At 43.0% G+C, this 25,397-nt stretch overlaps 2 protein-coding genes across 7 annotated transcripts in view; one reads left to right on the top strand and one right to left on the bottom strand.

Moving 5' to 3' along the window:
* Positions 1 to 21,887, bottom strand: part of FOXP1 (forkhead box P1) — a 632,958-nt gene extending 611,071 nt beyond the window's left edge. For 5 of the 6 annotated variants that reach the window (XM_032289643.1, XM_032289657.1, XM_032289654.1 and 2 more), the window contains exons 1-2: positions 21,753 to 21,887; positions 19,727 to 19,883 (exon numbers count right to left, since the gene is read on the bottom strand). The gene's annotated coding sequence lies outside the window, so the exon portion shown is untranslated. Of the gene's footprint in view, positions 1 to 19,576; positions 19,884 to 21,752 lie in introns of those variants that run through there. The other variant, XM_032289644.1, reaches the window with a different exon arrangement.
* LOC116559205 lies at positions 20,828 to 24,751 on the top strand. The gene is made up of 2 exons (XM_032289670.1): positions 20,828 to 20,977; positions 21,687 to 24,751. The coding sequence occupies exon 2, from the start codon at positions 21,762 to 21,764 to the stop codon at positions 22,200 to 22,202; it is 441 nt and encodes a 146-aa protein (XP_032145561.1). The 5' UTR covers positions 20,828 to 20,977; positions 21,687 to 21,761; the 3' UTR covers positions 22,203 to 24,751.
* The last annotated feature ends 646 nt before the right edge of the window (positions 24,752 to 25,397 follow it).

Raw genomic sequence — 25,397 nt, forward strand, 5'->3', positions numbered from 1 at the left:
CTGTGATTTATTGAGGGCTCCCTATATTTTAGGCCTTCTGCCCTGTTCCAAGTGAATTACATACATTAACTTATCTAATCCTCACCACCAGCCTTATGCAGCAGGTGCTATCATACCATTTTGTGGGTAAGAAAACTGAAGCATAGAAAAGTTAGTAACTTCTCTAAGGTCATATGGCTTGGAAGTGGTCAGGCTGGGAATCAGACAGTGGCTCAGTATCCATCAAACTATGTGCTGGGCTGGATGCTTGACTAGGCACAATGAACTACTGCCTTTAACCAACAGAATCCATAAGAGCTAATATTACTGACCTTTTATTGAGGGTTTAGGATATGCCAGACACTGGGCATTGGCGAATTATCCTCACAACAACCCAAACAGTTCCTATTATCAACAACAAAATCACTTTACAAAAGAGCAAATCGAGGCTAAGAAATTGACCCAAGGTCACCCAAATATGAAGTGACCACAATGAGGCTCAATCCTGCTCTGTCTGCTTCAGAGACAACACATGTCAGGAATAGAATAATTCGGTTATTCTATTGGTAGAACTGGATCTTTCTTGGGTCATACTCAAATAAGAAGTTGAGCAATGACTTCTGGGCCCCACAGATACATAATCTGGACTTCCTGGGCCCATTCTTTTGTCTCTAGTTTATTTGGTGTTCCCTCTTATTCAGGCAATCGCTCTCTGTTTCCATCCCTTCCTTTAAGAGCAATGGGAAGAGAAGCACTGTGCCCCCAGCAAGTGCCTTTCCTGGAAAATATAGAATGTGAGCCTGATGAGGCTGGAGAGATGAATGAGGAGCCAGGCTGACCATGCAAGACAAAGTGGGAGCCAACTGCAGAGGGGTGTGTGTATGTGTATGTGTGTGACGGCCGCCAGAGAGTGTCTGGGGAGGAGCAAGCTGAAGGGAAAGGAACAACATCCTGACTAAGTGGTGCCCTAGGCGAAAGATGTAAAAGCTCTGTGGGCAAAGGAGGTTGTTTCAGATTCTCTCTCACCAAAATCAAGACATAGATGTGACAGCACCCTCTGTCACATTCCACATGGCATCTTGTACATACGACCCACTTCTGAGTTCAACAAAGAAGGGCACATGGAGAGGCCCATCTAGGATGGGAGACCAAGCTGAGCAAATTTTATTCAACTCAATGCATGTCTAAGGGCTCAGTGCATGCAAAGATCAGCACTTGGCCAAGAACAGGGTCACCTTACCTACCACAAAGGCAAAGCAACTGTAGGTGCTGTTTAAATCCTTCAGGACAAAGAACCAAAGTAAGCCTTAAAGACAACACTTTATTTAGATATAACTACTGGGCTGTGAGAATATTTGAACATTTGAAAACTTGGTATTGTAGCCATGAAGTCTTGGTATTCTAGTCTTGGGTGTTCAATATTTATATTTTTCTACATTTTAGACTATGAGGAAATATGTAACACAGTCTCAAACCCAGAGGAGACTTTGTAAGTCTATAAACAGGGTGTGAATTCACTTATTAAGGATATCTTCCCTGCATCCAAGGTGGAACATAAAAGACAACGTGACCAAATGACAACCCCAATCCTGGGCCTCTTGACAAGTAAAGCCATGTTTTTGACACTGTCTCAAAAAAAATGAGGGCTTTCCTCTTTCTCACCTTTCCTAAGGAGCTGGCCAAGTTGGTGCCAAACTGCCATATGACTTCACTCTCTGAAATCCAAATGGCACGTGTGAGTACCCACAGTATGCCAGATTATCAGTAAGGTGATAACACTTGTATATTATACCTGCTTGGCACCATTTGAATGAGGTTCTCGGGCTGCCTAAGGTTTCACTTCCTGTTACTTGCACCTGCACTAATTTCAGAAGCAAATTAAAAACCCAACAAAACCGTATTTTAGGACCTTATTCAAAAGCAAACAGACAAAACCAAAGCAAGTCAACACAAACCCCAACACCAACAATAAGGTAATTAACCTGATATTCCAAAGTTCATGTCATATATATGAGGTAAGCCTCCTTCAGTTTTTTAGTCATCTTTGCAAAGCTCTTCATTTGTTATCTGCTTTGGCTACTTATTGTGACTTTTAATAAGTCACAATAACTATTCAATAAAGACAGAATAGTAATAATCGGAAGAGCTAACATATATAAAGCTCCTATACTTGCCAGGCACCCCGTGTCACATTCCACATGCATTATCTCATTTAATCCACACAACAAATTGATGAGGTAAGTTCTATTATTGCGTCCTTTTAAACACACACACACATTTACGGAAGATCAAGGTAAATTAGAAAGGTTAACAGGCTTTGAGTCACCCAACAAGTGTTAAAAGTCTCTTTCAACCAGAGTTGGCCGACCTTGAGTCGCTGCCCATAAGTACCACGTTGCAGCGTGACTGACACACGTGACCACATTGGATGAGGATTTGGTTATACCCTTGGCCAGTGTTGCAGGCTGACATTAGCAACACTCTCTCTGTCTGGAGTTAAATGGCAATTACAGAGTTTTCTTAAACATTATTTGTAAGTGAGAATTTATATTTCAATGAATGGGCAAACAATCATTTTGGGGAAGTTATTTCCATGCCATTTTTGGAGAATGGAAATTGAAAAGAGAAAGGAAAGAAATCAAATCATTACAGGCGGCGGCTCACGCCTGTAATTAAAGCACTTTGGGAGGCTAAGATGGGCGGATCACGAGGTCAGGAGTTCAAGACCAGTCTGGCCAACATGGTGAAACCCCGTCTCTGCTAAAAATACAAAAAATTAGCCGGGCGTGGTGGCATGTGCCTGTATTCCCAGCTATTCAAGAGGCTGAGACAGGAGAATTGCTTAAACCCAGGAGGCAGAGGTTGCAGTGAGCCATGGTCACGCCACTGCACTCAACCTGGGTGACAGAGCAAGACTCTGTCTCAAAAAATAAATAAATAAATAAAACAAAAATTAGCAGGGCATGGTGGTAAGCACCTATAGTCTCAGAGGCGGGAGAACTGCTTGAACCCAGGAGGTTGCAGTGAGCCGAGATAGTGCCACCACACTCCAGCCTGGGCAACGGAGTGAGATTTTGTTTCAAAAAAAAAAGAAAAATGAAAAAAAGAAAAAAGAAAGAAATCAAATCATCCACTGAGGAGTTAGGGGCTATTCAGATACCAATGTCTTCTGTCAATCTGTCCATAGTGGAGTGTTAGGGGTTAAAAACGATTAAAAATGATGGCTTCACGGGCTTTAGACTCCAGGCTGCATTAACCCAAGGGCAGGCTTTCTACAGGGATACCAGGCGCATTGCAGCAGGAAGGCAGCGTTCCCTATCGGTACCTTTGAAACAGGATCTTATTGTTAGGATATTTTATTTTGGTTGTTAACAAATTCGTTGTGTAAAACTTGTTGAGTGAGAGGGAGACTCTGCTAAATACACATATTTGGTGGCAGTGACAGGGGGAGCTAAACAGACTCTTAATAAGAAATTCAAATCAAGAATTACTCAAGACGACACCTGCCTTCTGGCCTAATGGAAAAATCAATCTGTCAGGTCTTAATTAAGTGCTCAGGCTAGAAAGAAAAAGCGGCTGCTTCTACTTGGTCTAGTACCTAGTATATTTTCAGTAGTCAAAATGTAAGTAAAAGCCGTATTTGTTGCAGAAATGGTAACTATACATAAAGATGGCTCATTTGATCCTGGGCAGCCAACTATTTAATAAATAAAAGGTTGAAGCAGATGAATCTCATAAGCTTGTTGACAAAGATCTCTGTGCACAATAATGTTGGGTTTGGATGTTTAAATGATGTTTGTGTTAGAATGCCTAACTGAAGACGTCCAAAAATAAGGCAGGGGGTGGTGTTGGGTGATCAAGAAGCAATGCTTTCTGCCCAAGGAGTCATTTGAGGTGGATAAAGGAACAAAGGAGAGATGAACAAATGAGGAATAAATAAATCAACGAGTGAGTGAGTCAATAAATGAACACAGATCCACGTGTTACTTCCACAATGGCCAATGAAACAACCGAATTCTCCACTGTTTTGTATAATCCCCAAAAAGTGCACAGGTACACGGACATGCATACCCCTCACTGACCACAATGATGGCAGTTAAAGATTCTGTCTGAGCTGCTCTACACACACTCAGCACAGATGTGGCTGAGTGTGTCTTTCACAGGGAGTTATGATCATGGTAGGCAGTGACAGTTGGCAAACGTGAGGTCCCTTTTCCCAACCTGCAAAGTAGCCCAGCCAGTTTATTCTCCAACTGCCCTGACAGAGGTGGGGAAATAGAGACATTGAAAATGGTGAGTGGATTACAAGTTAATAACTGGTTTGCAAATGGTGAGCTGTCCTGAGCCGCGTTCTCGTTCCCTGAGGAATGCAACACCAGACACCTTGCCAGGGAAAAATAATACAGACAGACTACGTAAACACATTCAAATCCCAAACCTGACTATAAAACCCTTGTGTAGTCTAACGTTTGACCCAACTAAAGTATCATTTCCAGTCCCTGTAGTGTGAAAATTAAGGTTGTTGTGAAAAGGCAATTCAACAGGCAATCTGGAAAATAGATAGGAACGCTCTGATGTTCAAAACCTAAGACTGTAAGGGAGAGAAGCCCAACAGGGGATCAGTTGTTTTCCTTCCTTCAACTTCTTTTTCCTTCCTTTCCTTATTATGTACCAGACCCATGGGTGGGGAAGTCAATGCAGTTCTCTAGAGAAAAAGCACTGTCTTCTCCATTGATTCTGAAAGAGCATCCTCCTGAAGGTGGGGGCTGACACCAGTGCTCACCTGATCTAGTCATCTTCAGCTTCAAAAGGCCACAGGGACATGAGAAGTCTCTCCTTGATCCTGGCCCCTGGGTGCTCCTAATAAACTCATCATACTCTGTCCCCTAAAAAATACACACACGCCTCTTCTCCCTGGGCTCTCCCTCACCTCACAACGCACCCCACCAAAATTCACAGGCCCTCCAAACTGCTGCACACCATTGTGTCAGGGGGAGCTATTGTGCTGGAAAGAAGAGGATAGGAGAAAAGAGGCTGACAGGCAAACAACGTGGGGAAAGTGGGAACGAAGCAAGAAAGCAAGGGAGGTAAGTTTTTTAAGCTTCCCCACTTCCATCTTCAAACATGCTAAAGAAAAATGAGAAAGTGGACTGTCAATACATTGTTCCCATAAAACACAACTTCAGGTAACAGAAACATTTCTCATTATTAATAAACCGCCACCAAGAATCAAGTGTTTACCATGAGCCAACACTCATGGGGCTTTGCACACATGTGCTCATTGACGCCTCCCATCAATCCCAACATCAGGGTCCATCACTGCCACCACGATAAACCGAAATGCAGAGACTCAGTCACTTGCTCAGGGCGCCAAAGCTGCTAAGTGGCAGACAATCAGTGCATATTACAGGAGAGAACACAAGCTACCTAGTCTAAGGTGAAACATTCCAGAATGATCTAATTACGTTAAGATTCTAAAATTCGGTACTACCGAAAAACCCACTCTTGACTTCAAGCCAGTTGTACTTAAGCCACCCTCAGGGAAGGTCATTTCAGCTTCATCAGTGAGGGAGCCCCAACTGTCCAATGCAGCCACACCACATATCCATAAAATGACTTTTGCATTCTGAAAGCTTGAGTCAACCAAATCTCTACTTGATGGGGCCTGATTAGCTTGCAATTCCTGAAAGCTGAAACAAACAGTGCACTTCCAGAAAGAATCTCCTTATTTAACAACTAACACTTTGGGATAAAAGCAAGAGTGGAAGTTCTTTCCTGAGGCTGCCTTCAGGTTGTAAGCCCCGAGGGCTCTTCCAGAACAAAGCAGGTGACAGTGAAGGGCAGGTGACAATAAAGAAGGGCAGGGAAGGTGACTGGGATGGAAGATACAATCAAAGTGGTAAAATCGGGGAAAGGGCTATAGAAGAAAAGGAAGAGGAAGGAAGGGAGGAAGGAAGGAGAAAGCAGAGAAGGGGAAAGGAGGGACGGGGAGGGGACCGGAGGGAAAGGGAGGGGAGGGGAGAGAAGGAAGGCGGAGGGGAGATAAAGAAAAGAAAGAAAGGAAGGGAAGAAAGGTGAAGGAAGGGGAGGGAAGGAGGAAAGGAGGGAGGAAGGGAGGGAGGGAGGAAGGGAGGGAGGGAGGAAAGGAGGGAGGGAAGGGAGGGAGGGAGGGAGGGAGGGAGGGAGGGAGGAAGGAAGGAAGGAAGGAAGGAAGGAAGGAAGGAAGGAAGGAAGGAAGAAAACATGAGCAGGAATAGCCTCCTTCATGGGACCTTGCAGAAGGCTTGCAGAGAATACCCAGTCCTGGAAATGGCCAAGATGTTGCACCCAATGCATATCCAGGATACGGTATGTGCTTCCTGAGGAATTTGCAACCCAATCTGGATTAGCAATAGAGCACACTGAGATGGACGAGTGCATGCTGTACAGGAGGGCCTCGGACTTCTATGTCTTTCCCAACCCAGTCTTCCCGTTCTACAGAGGAAGAGACCTTAGTGCAGAGAAGCAAAGCCCTTCAAGACAGTTTCCGAATCTCAGGCAGAGCTGGTGTCATGGACATATGATCTCTGCAGTCCCACAGAGCCTAACTTAGTTCAGAAAAGCCCCGAGCTCAGAAGAATCCCACCCACCCTTGGTTTAACGCTCTGCTTGACATACTTATTACTTTTTAAATAGGGACCACAGATTTTAATTTTTCAATGAGTCAGCAGATTATACATCTGGTCTTCGCCTGCTTTTTGTTTGTTCTCTGAATTTTCTTTTTTCTTTTATTTTTTCTAAGACAGTCTCGCTCTGTCAACCAGGCTGGAGTGAAGTGGCACAATCTTAGCTCACTGCAACCTCTGCCTCCTGGGTTCAGGCAATTCTCTTGCCTCAGCCTCCTGAGTAGCTAGGATTACAGGCATGAGCCACCACACCAAGCTAATTTTTGTATTTTTGGTAGAGGCAGGGTTTTGCCATGTTGGCCAGATGGGTCTTGAACTTCTGACCTCAGGTGATCCACCTGCCTCAGCCTCCCAAAGTGTTAGGATTACAGGCATGAGCCACTGTGCCCAGCCTAATCTGTGAATTTTCAAATGCCTCATAAGACATGGATTTTGACACTACATTTTCACAGACAACTTGTTTCATGGGCTATTTGCACTCTATGAGACCTGGTTGTCCTCGATTCTCAAAAATTTATATTTAATGCAGAGAACAGCATTTTTTTTCCACTTCATCCCTAATACATGCTCCAAGCTGCAAACCAAAATGAGTTAAGTATGACTATCAGAGCTCAAGAAAAAGCAAGACACAGATGTCACTAACGGGCTGAACAGGGCTATGAAGGGACAGGATGCATTTTTAACTTCAAGGAGCTGTGAGAGTCTGAATTACTTAAGAAAAAGCAGTTCCAGATCCTAAATACGCACGTGTACACAACTGCATGTATACACATAACACACATATCCACAGAAAACACATCAACTCCACAGGCCCACTATGTCCTTATTCTTATCCCATGTAAGTTACAAATTCAGAGACCATTTGTTCCTTCTAGTACTGCCCTCAAAGAAAGAAAGAAAGAAAGAAAGCCAAGTATAAATGCATATAATAGAAGAGCAAACAGTTATTAACAGTCATATAGAAGATAGTTGTATTATAGTGGAAAATATACATATATACATATTTTGAGACTTTGAGATGAAGTTTTGCTCTTGTTGCCCAGGCTGGAGTGCAATGGTGTGATCTCAGCTCACTGCAACATCCACCTCCCAGGTTCAAGTGATTCTCCTGTCTCAGCCTCCTGAGTAGCTGGGGTTACAGGCATCCACCACCACAGTCAGCTAATTTTGTATTTTTAGTAGAGACAGGGTTTCTCCATGTTGGTTAGGCTGGTCTCGAACTCCTGACCTCAGATGATCCACCTGTCTTGACCTCCCAAAGTGCTAGGATTATAGGCGTGAGCTACCATGCCCAGCAGAAAATACTCTGATACAGAGAGAAAGAGCAGTATGTAACAAAACAGTATATGAAACATGATCTATATAGTTTGTATTGTTCAATATCAACAGTATATTCATATATATATATATATACACACACACACAGAGATATACACTCACGTATATGTGCCAATGTAGACATCTACATTCACAAGCATATTTAAATATAGTTATGGATATCATTATGATCCCAATGGCTATCTGACTCAGTGAAAATCAGTCTCCAGTTTCAACCCCATTCTCCTCATGGACAAAGGCATGGCTCAGCTCTGATCATCCCTTAGGTCTTCTGGAGCTCTGACAGGTCCCTACCTGAGGGGTCAGGGCAGTCTACGAAGTTCTTCCATTGATACTCCAAGTCTCAAAAGCAAAGTGACCCCCACTGCCTCCTCATTCTGACAGGGAGCTTTAGTGCTCACTTGGCCTGAGTAAAGGGAAAGAAACACTTTGTTTCTTGTTTTCTTTTTTTTAAGGTAAGGCTATGGATAATGGTTGTGGATATCGCACAATCTCGGAATATTGTTAAAGCATTTTTTTCTGAGTTATTCGTTTTAAGACTCTCCCCAGTACAAGGGTGAAAATTACTTGGACACAAAACAATGCCAGCTCAAGTTCAAGGGAAGTGTTCCATCCTTTCAGCCTCCACTCAGCTCCCTGACACACGGTGCATGGTCCGGCTCCCTGGGATTTTCCCATTCGGAAAGGGAAGCCGTTCACTGAGCCAGCCTCTGTGACCACCCATGATCTGAATTACCCACAGGTGTTCGAAAATACACAGGGATCCAGCATAATTAAGAGCATTAAGCAATCATCTCAGCCCAAGGAGGCAGTTGAAGAAAAGAACAGAGTTTGGGCAACACTTGGGGAAATAAATTCCACAGCCTTTCACCAAGTTGAAATCTTGGCTTTGGACACACATAAAAATGAGCCTGGCCTGATCTTAGCTCCCAGTGGACATCTGCCAGATCACAAGATTTGACCCAATTGGCCTGCCTTACCATGGAGAAGGCCACTGCTGGAGCAGCAGATGGTACTGCTGGTAAGAGCCAACATGGACGGACAGGGCTGTGGCAGGGAAATGGCAGAGCACAGCTGGCCCCAGCCTGGGTAGGAGGCTTTGCTTTGAAGAGAAATTTTTGTAATGCATTTTTTAAAAATGACATCAATCTGATTTCCTTGTCTTGTAGACTTCAATCACTTTTTACGTCCTACAAAACATTGCTAATTATTCTTTTATTTTCTCTCTTGTCACTAGGTACTGTCGACAGTAGCAAAACAACTGCTAAACTCTATCCACAGAGAAAAATGCCTGTTACGGAGAATTGTGTTAGAAACGCTTTGTTGACAAGGAAGGTAGGATCAGTGTTTTCCTGTAAGGTTTTAGTAACCCAGGAAAAGCTAAGTTACAAGTATTACTTCTCTTTAGGTAAACCATTACTAAGTATGATCTTATTTGATATGAAAAGCTCAATTTAAAAAAAAAATTAAAACTGCTGTCTAATGGGTGATGCCAACTCTAACAGTCCCTGGCTAACACAGACCAATCATTTAAAAAGAGCATTATCCAGACATTCCCCCTTTGTTATCATTTTCCCCATTCTTCAGGGAAACACTATCTACCTTGACACTCGTTTTGTTTAACATCTCTGGTCATTTATGGTATTTACTGAGTATCTGATATTCTTAATAAAATGTCAGTACAAATAACCAAGTTGTCTAGTATGAAAAAAAAAAATGAAGTTTTTCCAATCTTCCCTGGCTGGTCAAGGTGAACATTTCTAGACGGCCCACGTCAGTTAGCCAGGCTGACAAAAAATGTCCTTTTTTCTTTCCTCTTAAATGACAAAAGATGACCATTTTGCTCAGCAATGGGCCTGACTAAATTGAAACTCTGTATATCAGAATTAAATATGTTCTATCTACTCAAAATGAACAGTGTATTATTTATCACTAATACTTAATGACAAAAAAACTGATAACTTTCTCCGATTATGCCACTGATTTCATCTTGTCTCGCATCATCGATTCTTTTGGTCATTAGCATAATCACAGAGCATCAACTCTGGCTTATGCAGCAAGTTTGATAACAGAGATGAAAGTAGACACACACTATTTTAAAAACATGTTCCGATTTTCATCTAAGTATATCTTTATTTATATGGCTTTCTTACCATAAAGATGCCAGTCCTTTAAAATATGCAGAAATCACTTTCTACACTGAAGAACAAGGTGCTATATCATAACAAGGATACAGAAGTATAATGCGCCTGTTAATTAAACATCGCTTTTTAACTCGCTACCCTGCATATGTAACTGTTAAGTTCTAAGCCAAGTCTTTAAATAAGAAAGAGAAAATGGCTAGGCTCCTTCAAATGAATGCTTTGCCTGTTTTTTTCCTTAATGTAAGAGATCAGCCACTTGATAGATTATTTTTTTAATCAAATTCGCTGATAAATGGTTGAGGTTTTTAAGGTTTTTTGCCCCCAAAACACAGGCAAATGAACAAATTATGAAGTTTCAGTCAAGACTGATGCATTCTTATGAATCTGAAATTTTCAATGTACAGAATGCTGCTGGGTTTTAAGGTCAAATGTAAAGAACTCGTCTTGAATTAATATCCAGTATTTCAAAAGGTTCACATGGAAAATGAATAAGCTACAGCTACATGTATCCCCATGGATGAAATTTACTAATTGTTGATTGGTTTATTTTTTTAAAAAAAGCGAGTTACTGAAGAACATGTATACCAGGATGTTTTCAGAATAAACCTTGGACATGCAAAACAAAATCCTATATTTTGAAGAATCCTGTACAAGCATACATATTAAACATATAAAGATCTACACAAGATGAAAACCACCCAGCTGCAAACAGTGAAGTAACCGCGAGGAAAGAAGTACAGAGGTGAGATGAGGATGGGATGTTCCTGGAGCCTCTCCTACCTGAACCAGCAGCATCTTCTTTCTTAAGCTGGGCTACAGGTACATGGGTGCTCGCTGATTTATTCTTTCTTCCTTTTTTTGTGCCTTACATATTTCACAAAGAAAATGGAAATATATAAGCACACGGTTTTAAGATAAATCGCTTTGTAAATATCAGCCTGATTTCTTTCCTTAAAAAGGAAAGTTGAGTTGTTCTCAACTCACAGATCAAAGTGTTTGAGGCCAAGGCATCACACTCTATTCAACAATTCTGCGACTGGTGACAAATACTGAAACCCAGCAACCCAATATAAAATCCATTCCCACCGTTTTCAAAAGTTCTTTAGGATTATATGTAAAGAATTCGTTAACCTTAGGAGACTGCTTTAGGAAAGTCACCTCTAACAAAGAGATACTCTGTATTTAGTAAAAATGACTGCCCTGCTTCTTAAGCAAAACAAAAGCCAACACAGAAATGAGATTTCTCTCAAGTATCTTTTTGAGTTGACATGAATACACACACAAGGAAAAATATGCAAGAAGCATACCTTGTGCGTGATTTCAGGACAAAGAGGTATCAGAAAAGGTGAACTTTTGCCAGGTGGAGAGTCCCTCCACCCCCACCCCCACCACATCCTCATCCCAGAATATTTAAACCTTGTGCTGCAGTTGCCATAAGGACAGCAGGACAAAAGGGAGAAGTACCCCCAGTCAGCGGCAAGGAGGACAACTTGCTTCTACAAGTATAAGAATTTGTTGTAAGCTTACCAAAGTTACGGCTGCACGTTTACTATCAACATGCATCACACTACAACAAAAGCCATTATTTAGAAAATAAGATGAACACATTGAAGCAGTTGAACCCTTCTTAAACCTAGAGAAGGCACGCAAAACAACAGCGGGTCTGCAACAACATGCCTGATGGAGACCATAAAGGAAGACAGGGGACAGAATGATTTTTCTATTTTAACAGACCATTTTCTCCAAGATTATATAAAGTTGCATATGGACAGCGATGCTATCTGAAGCTGCCCCACCCCCGCTTCCAAAGGCTCAACTAGCTTCCTTCCAAATAATTAAATGGGGCAAACTTTCTATTAGAAAATGTCTATCGTATATCACTAAAAAAAGGTCTATCATTGATTCCCTAATGAAATATCAGTTAATTACTTAACCTTTCTTAATGAAATGATTAACATCGTTTCAACAAACAAGGCGGAATGACTTCACATAAAGCTGTAGATTACCAGTGACAGTGGTAACTATATGTCCCCTACTATTGTGCCGTCTGTTCTTTCAATTAGCTCCATGTTTCATCTTTTATAGGAATTCTTCATGCAGTGGTAGAGACACTCTACTTTTAAAATTTGGTCCGTGAGACTGTTTTTTAAGTGCATCAGAGTCACAACAGAAATTTTACAGGTTTTTATTAGAGGAATATCCCCAATGCCACCTAAACCTACAGACAAAGCAAACTATGAAGTTCTAAACATAAAAACAATTGCCAACTTTTTGGGAGCTGTTAAAATGAAGCCACACCCAAAGTCAAACTGGAAATTAAGAATTAAGTGTGGGCATTTTGGACACGTTATTACTGGGTAACTTCAAAAGGCACATTATTAATACAGATGAAAAAATGTCTGAACAACTTTTATTTAAATAACTCTTTTGATCTTAGTGGTTAGATCTTTAGTTGAAGCCCTGAATATTTAAACAAGCTTCTTTCCCATTTTATCTTCCTTTATTTCATAATCTTGTAGGATGCCTTCTTCTTAGGATTTTGGTTTCTTTTTGTAAGGCATTGTTGGTTAGGATATTTCCATCAATATTCGTGCATGCCCCATCACATACAATAGAGAATTTCCCAAGATGCCTGGAAAAATGAAAATACTTCTGCCAGCAGGGTTAATCTAAAGAGCAAACAGTTACGATTTTTAAAATTAAGATGGAATACTCAGAAAAAAAAATTCTAGAGAGCCATCTGACACTAATTGGTAGCTATAGCATGACAACACCCATTGGGAAACATGGATGCAGACAAGACGAAATTCGGATGGAAATTATCTGATATTGACATTTGGTGAAAACTACTGATGTTCCAGGTTATTCCTGCTACTTTGTTGAATTGTGAGGCTCTCGTTCTGCCTCTGTTTCTCTAAGTCTCTAATGTTTCTTTTTGTGCATGAGTCTGAAAAAGGAGCCCGGTTTTCCTCTTAGGTTTTACAATGGCCAACCAATTCGATTAAACCTTTAAGAAGGGGCTGCAGGCTTTCCTCCAACTCTGATAATTGACAGCTCCAGTTTTCCCACTTTGGTGGGCATCAGAACTATGTGGGGTGCTTTTTAAAAATGCAGACACTGGCCCTACCCCAGATATGGCACATCCAGGAGTCATGCAACTGTGTCTGTGTTGGGAACAACAGCTCTGCTGTGATTCCAATACTTGTGCTTGGTTAAAAACCAACATTTTTCCTTCGTAATTAAAATATATTAAAAATAACACAGGATGGGCCTGAAGGTAAAATCAAAGAAATAATCAGTAAAATCCAAGTGAAGATAGAGATTTCAGTTCCAGAAATCTAGCAGAATTAATCACTTGATTCACGGGTCTCTACTATGCATCAGAATTATCAAGGGAAGTTTGTTATAAATGTACGTTACCATGTCAGTCAGTAAAAATTCTGACTCAAGGATCTGTATTTTAATAACCTACACACACACACACACACACACACACACACTGAGAGAAGGAGAAAGAGAAAGGGAGGGATGGAGGTGAGCAGGGGACCTCACTTTGAACCAGGCTGAATTAGGACCAACTGCAACCTCCTTCCACTTCAGACATGCGCGTCCACCTCCATCTCTGTGCTCACCCCCAGGAGGGGAAGCCAGCAGTGCCGCTGGTTGGGCACCACCGATCAGGAGATAGGCACCAGGGTGGGAGAAACTCGAGCAAAACTCACATCACACCCTCCCCCACAAAGGCTGCAGTCACTGTCCTGAGAGCACCAAGAACATCTTTTAAACATGTAAGTAATAACAAAACCCTGTATGATTAGATCCCTAGGCTCAAAGAATATACGTTAAAGTATTGCCCCTAATTTCAAAAGAAGGGAGCCTAGAGCATTATGACTCAATTGCACAGCTGGGAGGGGGAAAGGACACCTCGGAAATTCAGTTTGATGCAAGAAATATTCTACAGTGTCCTAACAAAGTGAATCACAAAATTAGCTAAAATCAAAGCATCTGGCAAAATGTGGATGTCCACCTGAATTATGAGTAATAAACACACGTCCAAACATAAAACTCAGGAGAAAATCTTTGTCCTATCCTAAGCAAATCTATTCTATTGAACATAAACAGGTCCCAGTAATCCCACATTCAGATCCATGTTTCCCTCAGTAAATTGTCCTATAACATGCTAGCCTCTGATAACTTCAAACTGTTGAAATCAAACAGAATAGCATGAGCTTTCTATGCAATAATCCCATTTCAGCTATTTATCTGAATTAACAGCAGTTTGAGGAAATATAGCCATCACAATATGATTCTGAGTATGGAGCAGTAAATAGTAAACAGAACACCGGAACACAATTGTGTATGTATTCATATTCCTTCTTAAAAAAACACTATTTTATTAAAAATGTGATTTGGGAGGAATGTGCAATTAGCTTTGCACAGGCACTGCTGAGATGTTCCCGAACACAGCAGACATATGTAAATATTTCGTGATATCAGTTCCATTTGAGTAGACCTGTCAAGATATTTACAGGGCTTGACAGTACTTCTGTCTTTAATTAAATTTTTGCCCAGATACTTTAATGTAATTTAAATAGATTATTAGTTGTCAGAATCTAATATAAATTTTGTTTATGATTTAGTTACGTTAAGTACTCAGATGGAAGGAACTAATTTAACCCTACAACTGAGCAGCTTTAACCACCAAGGCCAAACCACTAAAAAGCTCTCATTGCCCTTTGCACTCTCCCAATAATCTTAAATTATTACAACTGAATTGTAAATTTCATGGCACTAAACTGAGCCCCCCTCCCCTCCTTTTTAGATAAAACAGCTTGGGGAGGGTCATAAGGAAACATCCATTTACACCTGTTCAGGTACTAGGTTCTTCCTTTTAGGCAGCTGTTTCTCTCAGCGGCTGGCTAGGTAGGAAACATTTTTTTCTCACTCTTAAGTCCCATAAAATAACTACCAAACAAACACCTGTTGTGTACAAGGCAGGGAATGTATTAAAAACTGGCATCGGGGGCTTGGGAAAAGAAATACAAGCCTTGCAGAGACATCCACAAGCCAATCTGGTCAATAGATTTCACGACTGGGTAAAACAAGTGCGAAGAGCATAGCTTCTGGCACAACCTTCTTGTGAATGGAGCTGACTTCTAAACAAGGCTTGAAAAATGCCTTAGCACAAACTGACTGTAATTAATAAGAATAATTTATTACAGAAACAAAGAACACTGTCTAATTGTCTTTCCCGACTGCCATGTACTTTCCCCCACTGTACTTCCTCTTTGCAGAATACCAGCCTCGCAGCCCTAATGGCAAGAACATTATCCATGGGATGCAAAACCAAAACACTTCTAGAAATCAAACATTCCTTACAACATTTATTTTTAGGTTGGCGACACAAGCCAAATCTGCTTAATTTCCATTAAGCACATGGTCACATGCACGTTGAAATAAACTACAAACGTCCCAGGAAAAAAAAAATAAAAAAACTATTATGCAGAAGATATAACCCAAATTTCACCAGGTTTGCCCTTGTTTTATGAACTTGTCTCATCTCATGGCCTGCTGGTATTCCAGCTCTCGGCGCCTTTAACCTTCATTCATCCAAGTAATGTGGAAGAGAAATATGTTGAAAAATCAGTTTAAGATGGTTCCTTGTATAGCATATTGTACAGCAAAGTGGCCTGCAGAGTAGAGTAACGAATCACAAGAAAGATCATTCAGAAAACGCATGGGCCCAAGTGCAAACTTACTTGGCTTGCTGGCTTGTCTCACACACTCAGTGTTTGATCACCTGGTGGGACTAACTACCATCAACTTAAAAAAAAAAAAAAAACCCTGCAAATAGTAAAAGTGTATGTTGGCTCAGGTATAACGTTCACCTGTCTATTCAGCAGATGCCTTTCTTGAAGTTATTTTCTTTAGAAAACAAACTTCTACCTGCTTGACAGCTTTATATACTCTAGATTCAAAAAAACACATTTAAAAAGAAAAAAAGGCCAGTATTGCTGGTATAGCAAAAATGGCATTTATTATGACTGAAATCTAGAAAAGAAGTGTGATATCTAACAGGATAAGGAGGAAAGGAAAAGCCCTTAGCAAAAAAAAAAAAAAAAAAAAAAAAAAAAAAATTAAAAACAAAACAAAACAAATATACCACCTGTGTAAATCTAACCATGCTCTGGAAACCCTTTCTCAGTCCTGGAGAAACAGCTCATACTGAATGCCTTGAAGTTGCAATTAAATTGTAGTAATTTAAGATTATCGGAGAGCAAAGGGCAGTGGGAGCTCTTTGGAGGGTTCTCCTCCCCACTTAATGCTCTTCAGTCAGGGGTTAAATGAGTTTCTTTAACGTAAGTACCTTAAAGTAACTGAATCATAAACAAAATTTATACTATTTTCTGACAGCCTGCAATCTACTTAAGTTTTATTAATGTCTATCTAAAATTATTTTTAAAGGACAAAATTCTTGCTATACCCTTTAAATATTCTTGGCATTCCTACTGAAATATGATAGGTTCTATAACACCTAACCTTGTCTAAATATACATACTTTTTGAGATGCGGAATCTTAGAAGATAGCGTTTCAAAATTGAGTTTGAGTCATAAGTAAAACATGAAAACCAAATAAATATGCACAATAAGATTGGCTGCAAAGAGGAAGCTGGGTTCAAAAGAAGTTGTCACATCTGCTATATTCCTTCTCTTTCTTAATTTTGGCATTGGACTTGCTGTGATATAAATATATTTGAAAAATATCACAATTCTTCTGTTAATTTAAACAACTGCTGAAAACAGACATACCCTTCGACAGAACCTAAGATGCAAATCTACAAGGCCAGGGGTATAGTCTTTAAAAAGGAAAAAAAAAAAAAAAAAAAAAAAAGCCTCAGTAACAGCAAACCATGCCTCAATACTAACTCAGTTAACTGTTGCTATTGTACGTACAAATGATTTAACTAGAAAATATTTATAGCTTTTTCAAAACATTACATACTGCAGAAAATTGCCTAATAGCATCCATGTGTATGTTAAACTCACATTGCTTAATTATACAATAAAGGTATATCCAGTAAAAACTAGACTTTGAAACATTTTGTGCACCATGGTTATGAAACTCTGGCTTATAAAAAATATATAAACTGCTTACTATGTGACCGACACTTGTTAATTAAAAATATAATCCTTAAATGACAAGTATTTTTATTCTTCTGTGTGTGTTTACTTATCCTACTTCCTACTTTGTTCTACTTAATTTAAAATGGCATTTAATTTGGGGATAGTTCAGTCCAGAAAAAAAAAAAAAAAAAGAGTGTTACACAGTTTATACTGCAGGATTTAAATATAAACACAAAACCTTACAGACATCTCCAGCAATATAAACCCCTTATTTGAGACAGTTAATTTGAATAGTTGATGTTTCTTTCATTATACTTTGATAAACCTGTGAAAACAAAATGCTACAGTAATTACTGTTACTACTCCCTTTAAAAATGTAAAGCAGTTAAATTTTCCTAGACAACAAGCAAGGACAAGTTACAGAGAACTTGAATAAAAGTAGCAACGTGGTCATGTTGAATGTCAATCTAAAAAAAGAGGTTATGTCTAATCTGGAGAGTGCTCTCTCTCGCCTTTTTAAATTCCAAGAGTGGGCTGACACAAAACTTCATCACCAGGGATTTTTTTTTTTTTTTTTTTTTTTTGGGCTTCACATCAGATTTAAACCTTCACATACAAAACCTTGGCTTCCCTGACAAGGCAGATCTTCTAAACTCGATGTGAGAAAACGTTATCTAACTCTAGTGTAGGAGTCTAATGTTGGTAAAAAGAATTCCACTGCACAGTTCTTGGTAGCAAGACAGCCTCTGGACGACTTAATATTCCTTTAATACATTTTTGGGTGGCATTCTCCTCTTAAAGATGGATGCATTAAAAAAAATAATTTGTTTAGCGACTCGGCATCCATAAGGAACTCAAATGCTGCCCAGAGAGGGGCTGAGTATTTCCTTCCAAGTGAGCCTTCGCTTGCACAACAAAGATTAGCATTTGCAATGGTCCATTTCTGCATAAGTGAACATACAGCCTTGCTGCTTGATCGAATAGTCCAGGGTTCTCCGTGCAGCAGCTCCTGACAACCACCCAGCAGCAGTTCTGTTTGATCTCTCCTGCTTCCTTAATTTGGGTTGTCAAGGTTCAGCAGTTGGAGGCTGTTTACTTTACTTTTCCAAAAAAAAAAAATGATTTTTTTTTCCTCCCTCTCTCTCATACAATGACTAATCCAAAGTCTAAGGGGGGTGGGGGATGCAGCCAGTGGCAAGATGTTCAACCTTTTTTTTCTCCCTCTCTGCTGTGAGATTTTAGCTGACACCTTTTGAATGGTAACTAGTTGAGTTCCTTTTTTATATTTTTCTTGCTCTTTAATTGTGAGACGTTTCAAATAGAGAGTGGGAAAAAAAAAATTTCAAATTTCTGAAACTGTGAGCCCAGTTTTCTTTTCCTGGACCCAAAGGGATGGGTATTTCCACTTTGAGAATCAAAACTCCAGTGGAATTCTAAAAAAGATTTGATACATTTCTCTCTGGAACAGAAAAATAGCAGGAACTCCTCTGTCTCAATTATGTAGGCTATCCCTGGGTAGAAAACACCTGAAGTCTTACTATTTCTTTTCAAATTCTAGTTTACACATCTCCCTCCAAATTGATTCTCGCTGTGGAAAAACGGGGGTGGGGGAAAGGGGATGGAGTGGAAAAATTTTGCAGCGATTCTTCAATATATTTTCAGTAGTAGTAAAATTCCTTTAAATATCCTTGAGGTCTTCTCAACTCAGCTATTGTCCAAGTCCTAAACCCTCAAGTCTACGTACGACCAGTGGTGAAGTGTAGTCGATTTGAATGTACAGACGCCTTTCAAAGGGAATCCAGAATGCTCCTCCGGCATTCCTGTTTAAAGAGCAGTAACAAAAAGAAAATGCTAACTTGGAAAATACCTGTGAGCAGACATGAGCGCAATCCCAGACCCTCAGAAGTGGACTGGAGAAGGTCAAACGCAACCAGATGAAATGTTTATATTAATTTCATTATTCTGCCCAAGCCTCACAGATGAGGGCTTGGGGGGTGGGGACGTAGGGAAGAGGAAGAAATAAGTTTCATTTTGGGTCTTTTGGTCGAGCAAAAAGAAAATGAATTAAGACAGAAGCATAGGATGAACCCAGACTAAATCAATACACTTTGTAATCAGCCCAGTAAGGGTATTTGGACACAATGACTTGGAAATAATTAATAGTTATAAGAGGCGAGTGGGGTGAGAAGGGGGGCGAGGATGTCACCATATTTTATCGGAGCACTTTACACTCCACGCTAAACTTTGATCTCCAGATTTTTGGCTTTAGGAAAGAAAGAGAGAAAAAAAGGGGAGGGGGAAAGTCCAGTATTTCGAAGCACCTACCGGCCTGAGGATGGGCACATTCCTCGCTCCCAGTGCCTTATCGCTAGGCTCGCGCCGCCCCGGCTGGCTGTTTGGGGACGGAGAACCCACGGCGCTGCCCTGGGCTCTCTGGTATCCCTGGCCCCCGCGCCCGCGGCCGCCTCGACTTACCCGCGGAGTCCGGGGAGGGAGTGGGAGCGCCGCCTTCACGCCCGCGGAGGAGGCGCCGGCAGCACCATGGTCCCCGGTGCCGCTGCCGCTGCCGCTGCCGCTGCCCCCGGCCCGCTCGCTCGCCGCGCGCTCTCTTCCTCTTGCAAACTTTCGGGTTCTGCGGTCGACAAGAAACCGGGGCGACCCTCAGCAAGTCTTCCCCGTTCAGGCTGGGGGCAACTGAAGGGGACGGGACGGGTGAGTAGGCCGAGGGGCCAGGACAGAGAGGGCAGCGGGCTCCGAGGACCCGCGAGTGCGCGTGGAGGGAAGAGAGGATGCGGCTCAGGGAATCCCTGCAAGGATCTCGAGACCGGGAAATCGGCCCGAGCCAAAGTCTCAGCACCTTCCCCAGGATCTCACAAAGTTGCAACAACAAAAAGGAGGGGGGAGGAATAGGGGGAAGGGGGTGGGATGGGGATACGATCGCGGGCGCAAGGTTTGGAGTTACAACTGTTTATTTAGTCCTTATTCTCACAGGGGGCGGGAGCTGCGCGGGAATGGTGGGGGCTGCAGGCAGCAATTTCGAAGCAAACACTTGGGAGGGGGCATGCGACTTTGTTTCTGGGCGCGGAGCTCCCCGGCGCCCGCGTGTGTCACTGCCAGTCTCCCGGGACCAAGGCGGAGCTCACAACAGGTGGGGAGGGGGCTCGTCCAGGGCCAAAAAGGAGAAGGAATCTAAGTTTCCGAGCGCGACGTTGTCTGAATAGGAGGGAGGCGGGAGGCGGGGGCGAGGGGAGGCGGAGGCAGCAAATGACCGCGACCCCGCGGCAACTGGCAAACTCCTCGGCACCCGGCGCCGCCGCCACCACCGCCGTGGTCCCCACCCGAAGCGCACACCGCCTGGGCTCGCTGGCTCCGGGGAGTCGTCTCGGCGGGACAGGAATAGAGCGCGGGGAGCTCGAGAGGAAGGCAAAGCGCAAGCGAGGGACAGAGAGCCATCCGCCGCCAGGACTGGGCTGGAGGGACGAGGCGACACGCGCCCGTCGCAGGACAGATCGGAGCTTGGGAAATCCCCCCCGTTCCCAATCTTCAGAGGGGGATAAAATCAGAAAATGTGTGTGATGGAAAGAGAGGGATCCGGCGCGGCGACTACTCGCAGCGAATCCGGCTCCCGCACCCACCCGTGGATCTGGCCATGGCTGTTGCGGACGCGTCTCGGGAAAGCGGGGACAGAGCGCGCATGGGGGTTCGTGTCTGGCTGGGGGTGCGCAGGTGCGTGTTTGAATTTTCCGGGCTCCGAGGGGGTGGCGGGAGAGCTTCCTCGCCACTGACTCTCAGGGCAATGCGCGCGTGGCAGCGGGGAAGTTCCCCAGTGCGGGGCCCAGGGCCAGACGCCACAGTCAGTCTGCTGGGGCCCGCGGGGCAGCTCAAGGGCACCGAGGGGGCACACACCCGCGGAGAAGGAAGGGGAAAAGTTTGCTCCAAGTCTAAACTTTGGGCCTAGGAGGCGCCGGGCATGGGCCCCCTCCCGCCACGGCCAGGACCCGGGACCCCACACCGGCCCCACTCCCGGGCGGCCACCGGACGCCAACGCCGGGCATCGAAAGTTGCGCCGTGCGGCCTGGACTTATTGATTTCTCTCCCCCAGGCGATCGTGGAGAGCGCTGAAAGAGGCGTGAAGGGGCCTAGGGGGAGGCGATCCTGCCTCCTCGCAGTCGCCCCCGCCCCCATTTGACTTATGCAAATAAACCCAAAGGGTGCGGGCGCCGCCGGAGCTCCCTCCACCCGCGCGCCGGCCCGCAGCCCCCACCCATCCCAGAGCTGGGCCCCGACCCGGGGGGGAGAGGAAGAAAGGGGAGGGCTGGGGGAGATGCACGTGGAGCCTGGAGGTGGAAAGTAGTTTTTTTTTTTTTTCCATTTTTTTCTTTTTCTTTCTTTCTTTTTTTTTTTTTTTTGTGCTGGTTGTTGTTGTTGTTTAAAGTGGCGGAAACAAGACAGGAGGCGGCTTGGGAAAAAGTGGAGCAGAAATGGAAAAATACAAACTCACCCGCTGCAAATGGTCTCTCGGTGCAAACTAAGGTGTTTTCGGGCCTTTCCCCGCGCGCGCCCACTCCCGCCCGCGCGCGCACCCCAGGCACACACTCACTCGCGCACACACGCGCGCACACACGCACTCCCGGGCGAGGGCCGGGCCGCCGCGAGTACAGCGTGCAACCGCCACACAATAAATAACAATAGATTCCTCCGCTCCGGACTAGCTTCCCGGAGCCCAGCCAGCGCCGGTGGCGGCGGCGGCAGAGGCGCGGGTAGCACCGGCTGGGGGCGCCCCCCAGCCCGACCCCCGGCCTCCCGCTGGGGTTCCCCTCTCCGCCTCACGCACCCCGCCGGACGCCCCAGCGGTCCCCCCCGAGCGCGAGCGGTTCCCTCTTTGCCGTTGGCCGGGGCGCTGGCGCCCACCCCCTCCCCCCGCTACATCCCGGAACAAATAAATAAATAAGGCGCGCGAGAGAGGCCAACACGTCGCGGAGGGAGATGTTGTTATTTTTTGCTGTTGTGCGTCCCTGACGTCACATCCACCTGCTGGGTAAACAACCGGGCTCCCAGAAAAAAAAAATCGCAATTGCCAAAGAATGGGGCGGGGGGACTGGGGGGTGGGATCCAGGGAGGGGGAAGAGAGGGGCGTCCAGGCTGGATTGGGAGGAGGAGAGGGAGGCAGAGACCCGCGGACCAGAGAGAGGAAGGGAACGCCTGAGCAGTCCCTGGCAACAGAGGGATCTGGCAGGAAAGACCTGGAAAATAAGGGGCTTGGGGGCGGGACGGGGGGATTCCTCAGGAGATGGGAAAAGGGGGGCCCATTCAGACAGCGGAAAAAACGAGAAGGGAGAGTGTTAACAACTAGGGACGAAGATGGGAATGCTGCGATGGCTATTTGCTTGGATTCCGAGCTAAAAATATGAAAGGGAGGGGAGAGGACAGGCTAGGATGTGAGTTTCCTCCAGTTAAAAGTGAAAGTGTTTTGCCATCAGTGACAGTTGAAGGAGAGGGAGGTGGGAGGTGGTGTTTTCGACCCCCTTTCTCCTTCTCTCCCGTCCTCCCTCGGTCTCTCCTCTTTCTTTCTGCACTTTGTCCAATGAAAGAAGGCGAGTTCGGAAGGTGAAAGTTCAGCCGAAGGACAAACCTCTGTTTGCAAGGAAACAGAAACCCCGCCAGCCAGCGAGGGGTTTGCTCCCTGTTTCTCGGAATCAGGAGAGTGTGAATGTGGGACGAGCTTCTGCCCCCTTCCTCGTCAGAGTCACTGCAGGAATGTGCAGTCGAGTCCACTTTGGGGGAAAGTGGCTGCATCAGGAACTGTGTTCTTGCCATGGCTCCTCTTAGGAAAACGCCTGGGGGCTAGCATGTCAGTCCGTTGTTTAACACAAATTACCTCCTCTCCCAGTGATCAGTCACGTGCAAAAAGCTTTGTCCAATTCTTTGAAAAGGTGAGATTTTTTTTTTTTTTCTTTTTGCGGTTTTGAAGTTTGGTTGAATTTAGAAATTCGAAGGAATAAATTAGGATCCTGAATGAAATGTTTTGAAATATATATATATATAACAAAAGACCCTAGTATTTCTTTCACTTTTATCAATACGAATAGAGAGAAGGAAGCGGAGTATTTGTTTCCAAAACGTGACTTGGAAAGCTGTAAGACCTCTACGTCTTTTTGTTGTTGCTAACAGAAATAAATTTTTTCACACCCATCACCTCAGAAGAGGCCAGACTCCCAAACCAGTATTTCCAGCTACTGGCTGGATGGTGTACACCAGGCCAGTTCTTCATGAGAATATATTAAAAGTCACCCCTGTGGATTCCTACAAAGTACTTCCTGTTGTGGGGAGGGGAGAGGCTTACTGTCCCTTTGGTCTTGAGACCAGCACAGTTGTAGATAATATCCTGAAAAGGTGATTATAAGTTCTTTTGGATAATGCCCCTTTACAAATATTGTTAAACATTCATTTACAGAAGAATTTAAATCTCAATTTCAAAGGTAGCATAAGACTATCACTTTAAAACTGTATCTGTTTTCGCAAGTTTTGAAAAAAATAACAAAGCCATTCGCTGATGCTACAGAATACAGCCAGAGAAAGGGAGGCTGCTAAGGTAGTTCCAGCCTGGGAGAATTCACATTGCATGCATGCTGCACAAAGTTCCATGCTATCCAGACGAGACTGTTCACTGAATCTTTGAGACTAGAATCTAGACAAATAAAAGGCATTTTAGCTCGTATAGAATGTCCAAGCTTCCTAGAGACTAGGGTTCAATGTCTTGTTTGTCAAGACATAAAGACATTAATGACATACCTATTGTGTTCTAGACCACAGAGTGGGCACAGAGGGAATAAAAAATAAATAAAATTCCTGCCCTTGAGGAGCTCGCAGTCTACAGCTGTCAGTAATAACATCTAACATTTATTAAATGCTTACTAAGACCTAGGCACTGATCTAAAAGCTTTATGTCAACTCAGTTAATACTGCCAACAACCTTTGACATCACTGGAAATTCCATATGCTGAATTCACATGGAATTAAATGGGAATCTACAAAGTAACCAGTCTCCTGGGTCTGTAGTAGTCAACCTATTAAAAATGTTTTTTAATTTCTAAAGTATTTTATGTTTGCGGTATATGCCTGATTGCAGAATTATAACTCAGAGGAATAACAAGTTATTTAAATGTGGACAGATCTATTCATAGTCTGTAAAGAACAGTTCATCCTCTGATCTTGTTTTTTAGATTAAGCAGTGTGTTTATTAAAAATTATTATCATTGCCATACTAAAAAGATCTTTACATTGTCGCTAATCTTATTCTGCATTTTAACTGCCTTAAATTCTACATTCACTTGCAAGGAGGGGCCAAAGTCAGGTTAGCAACAAGTTTTGCGGACAAAAGGAAATCCTGGTTGTAAATCCCATGATATATTGTACTCAGTTTTGTATATGATACTGTCTAATGTGCTGCCTTATTAAAGAACTCGATGTCCATTTGGTTTACATTAGAAGGAAATTTAACTGCAGCTTAACATATTGTTCATTTTCAACACTGTCATGTTACATTCGTGGGGAGCAGATTTTAATTTCTTTATCAGTAATCAACTGGAAGTTTCTTTTTGTTAAAGCAAGAAGGGTTTTTAAATAAAGGGCATGGGGGTAGGACGCCACCTTTTGGTGATAAAACAAATAGAAATCCCTTTTGAAAACAGATGTTCCTGACATAATTTTATTTTTAATTACACCAAGGCAAAGGTGCTTGTCCCCATTTTGTTATATTTTAAGTAACAGGAGAAAAAAAAAACAATGTAAATGCAAAACTAGCAAATTATAGTTAACTGCAGCCAAACTTTTCCCAAAGATACCAGAATATGTTAGTGACCTGCCACATTACTGTTAACTATATACATCAAACATGGGCGTCATTGACCAAATACCATGTCACTAAATATATGCACATTTGGGGAACAGAAACTGGAGTGGACATTTACCATCTGATGACGAACCTGAATGTTCTTGTAAGTTTTGAATTGAACAAAAACTAAAACCACTTAATTTACTGTTTCTTTAACCACAATTACCAGTGTCTTGATTTTTGCCATATCTATATAACATAACAATTCCTGAATAATTAATATACTATACTCATTGGAGGGCACTTATTATG

Source organism: Sapajus apella, unplaced genomic scaffold (assembly GCF_009761245.1).
Source record: "Sapajus apella isolate SASKATOON/1434 unplaced genomic scaffold, GSC_monkey_1.0 scaffold23, whole genome shotgun sequence".
Lineage (NCBI taxonomy): Eukaryota > Metazoa > Chordata > Mammalia > Primates > Cebidae > Sapajus > Sapajus apella.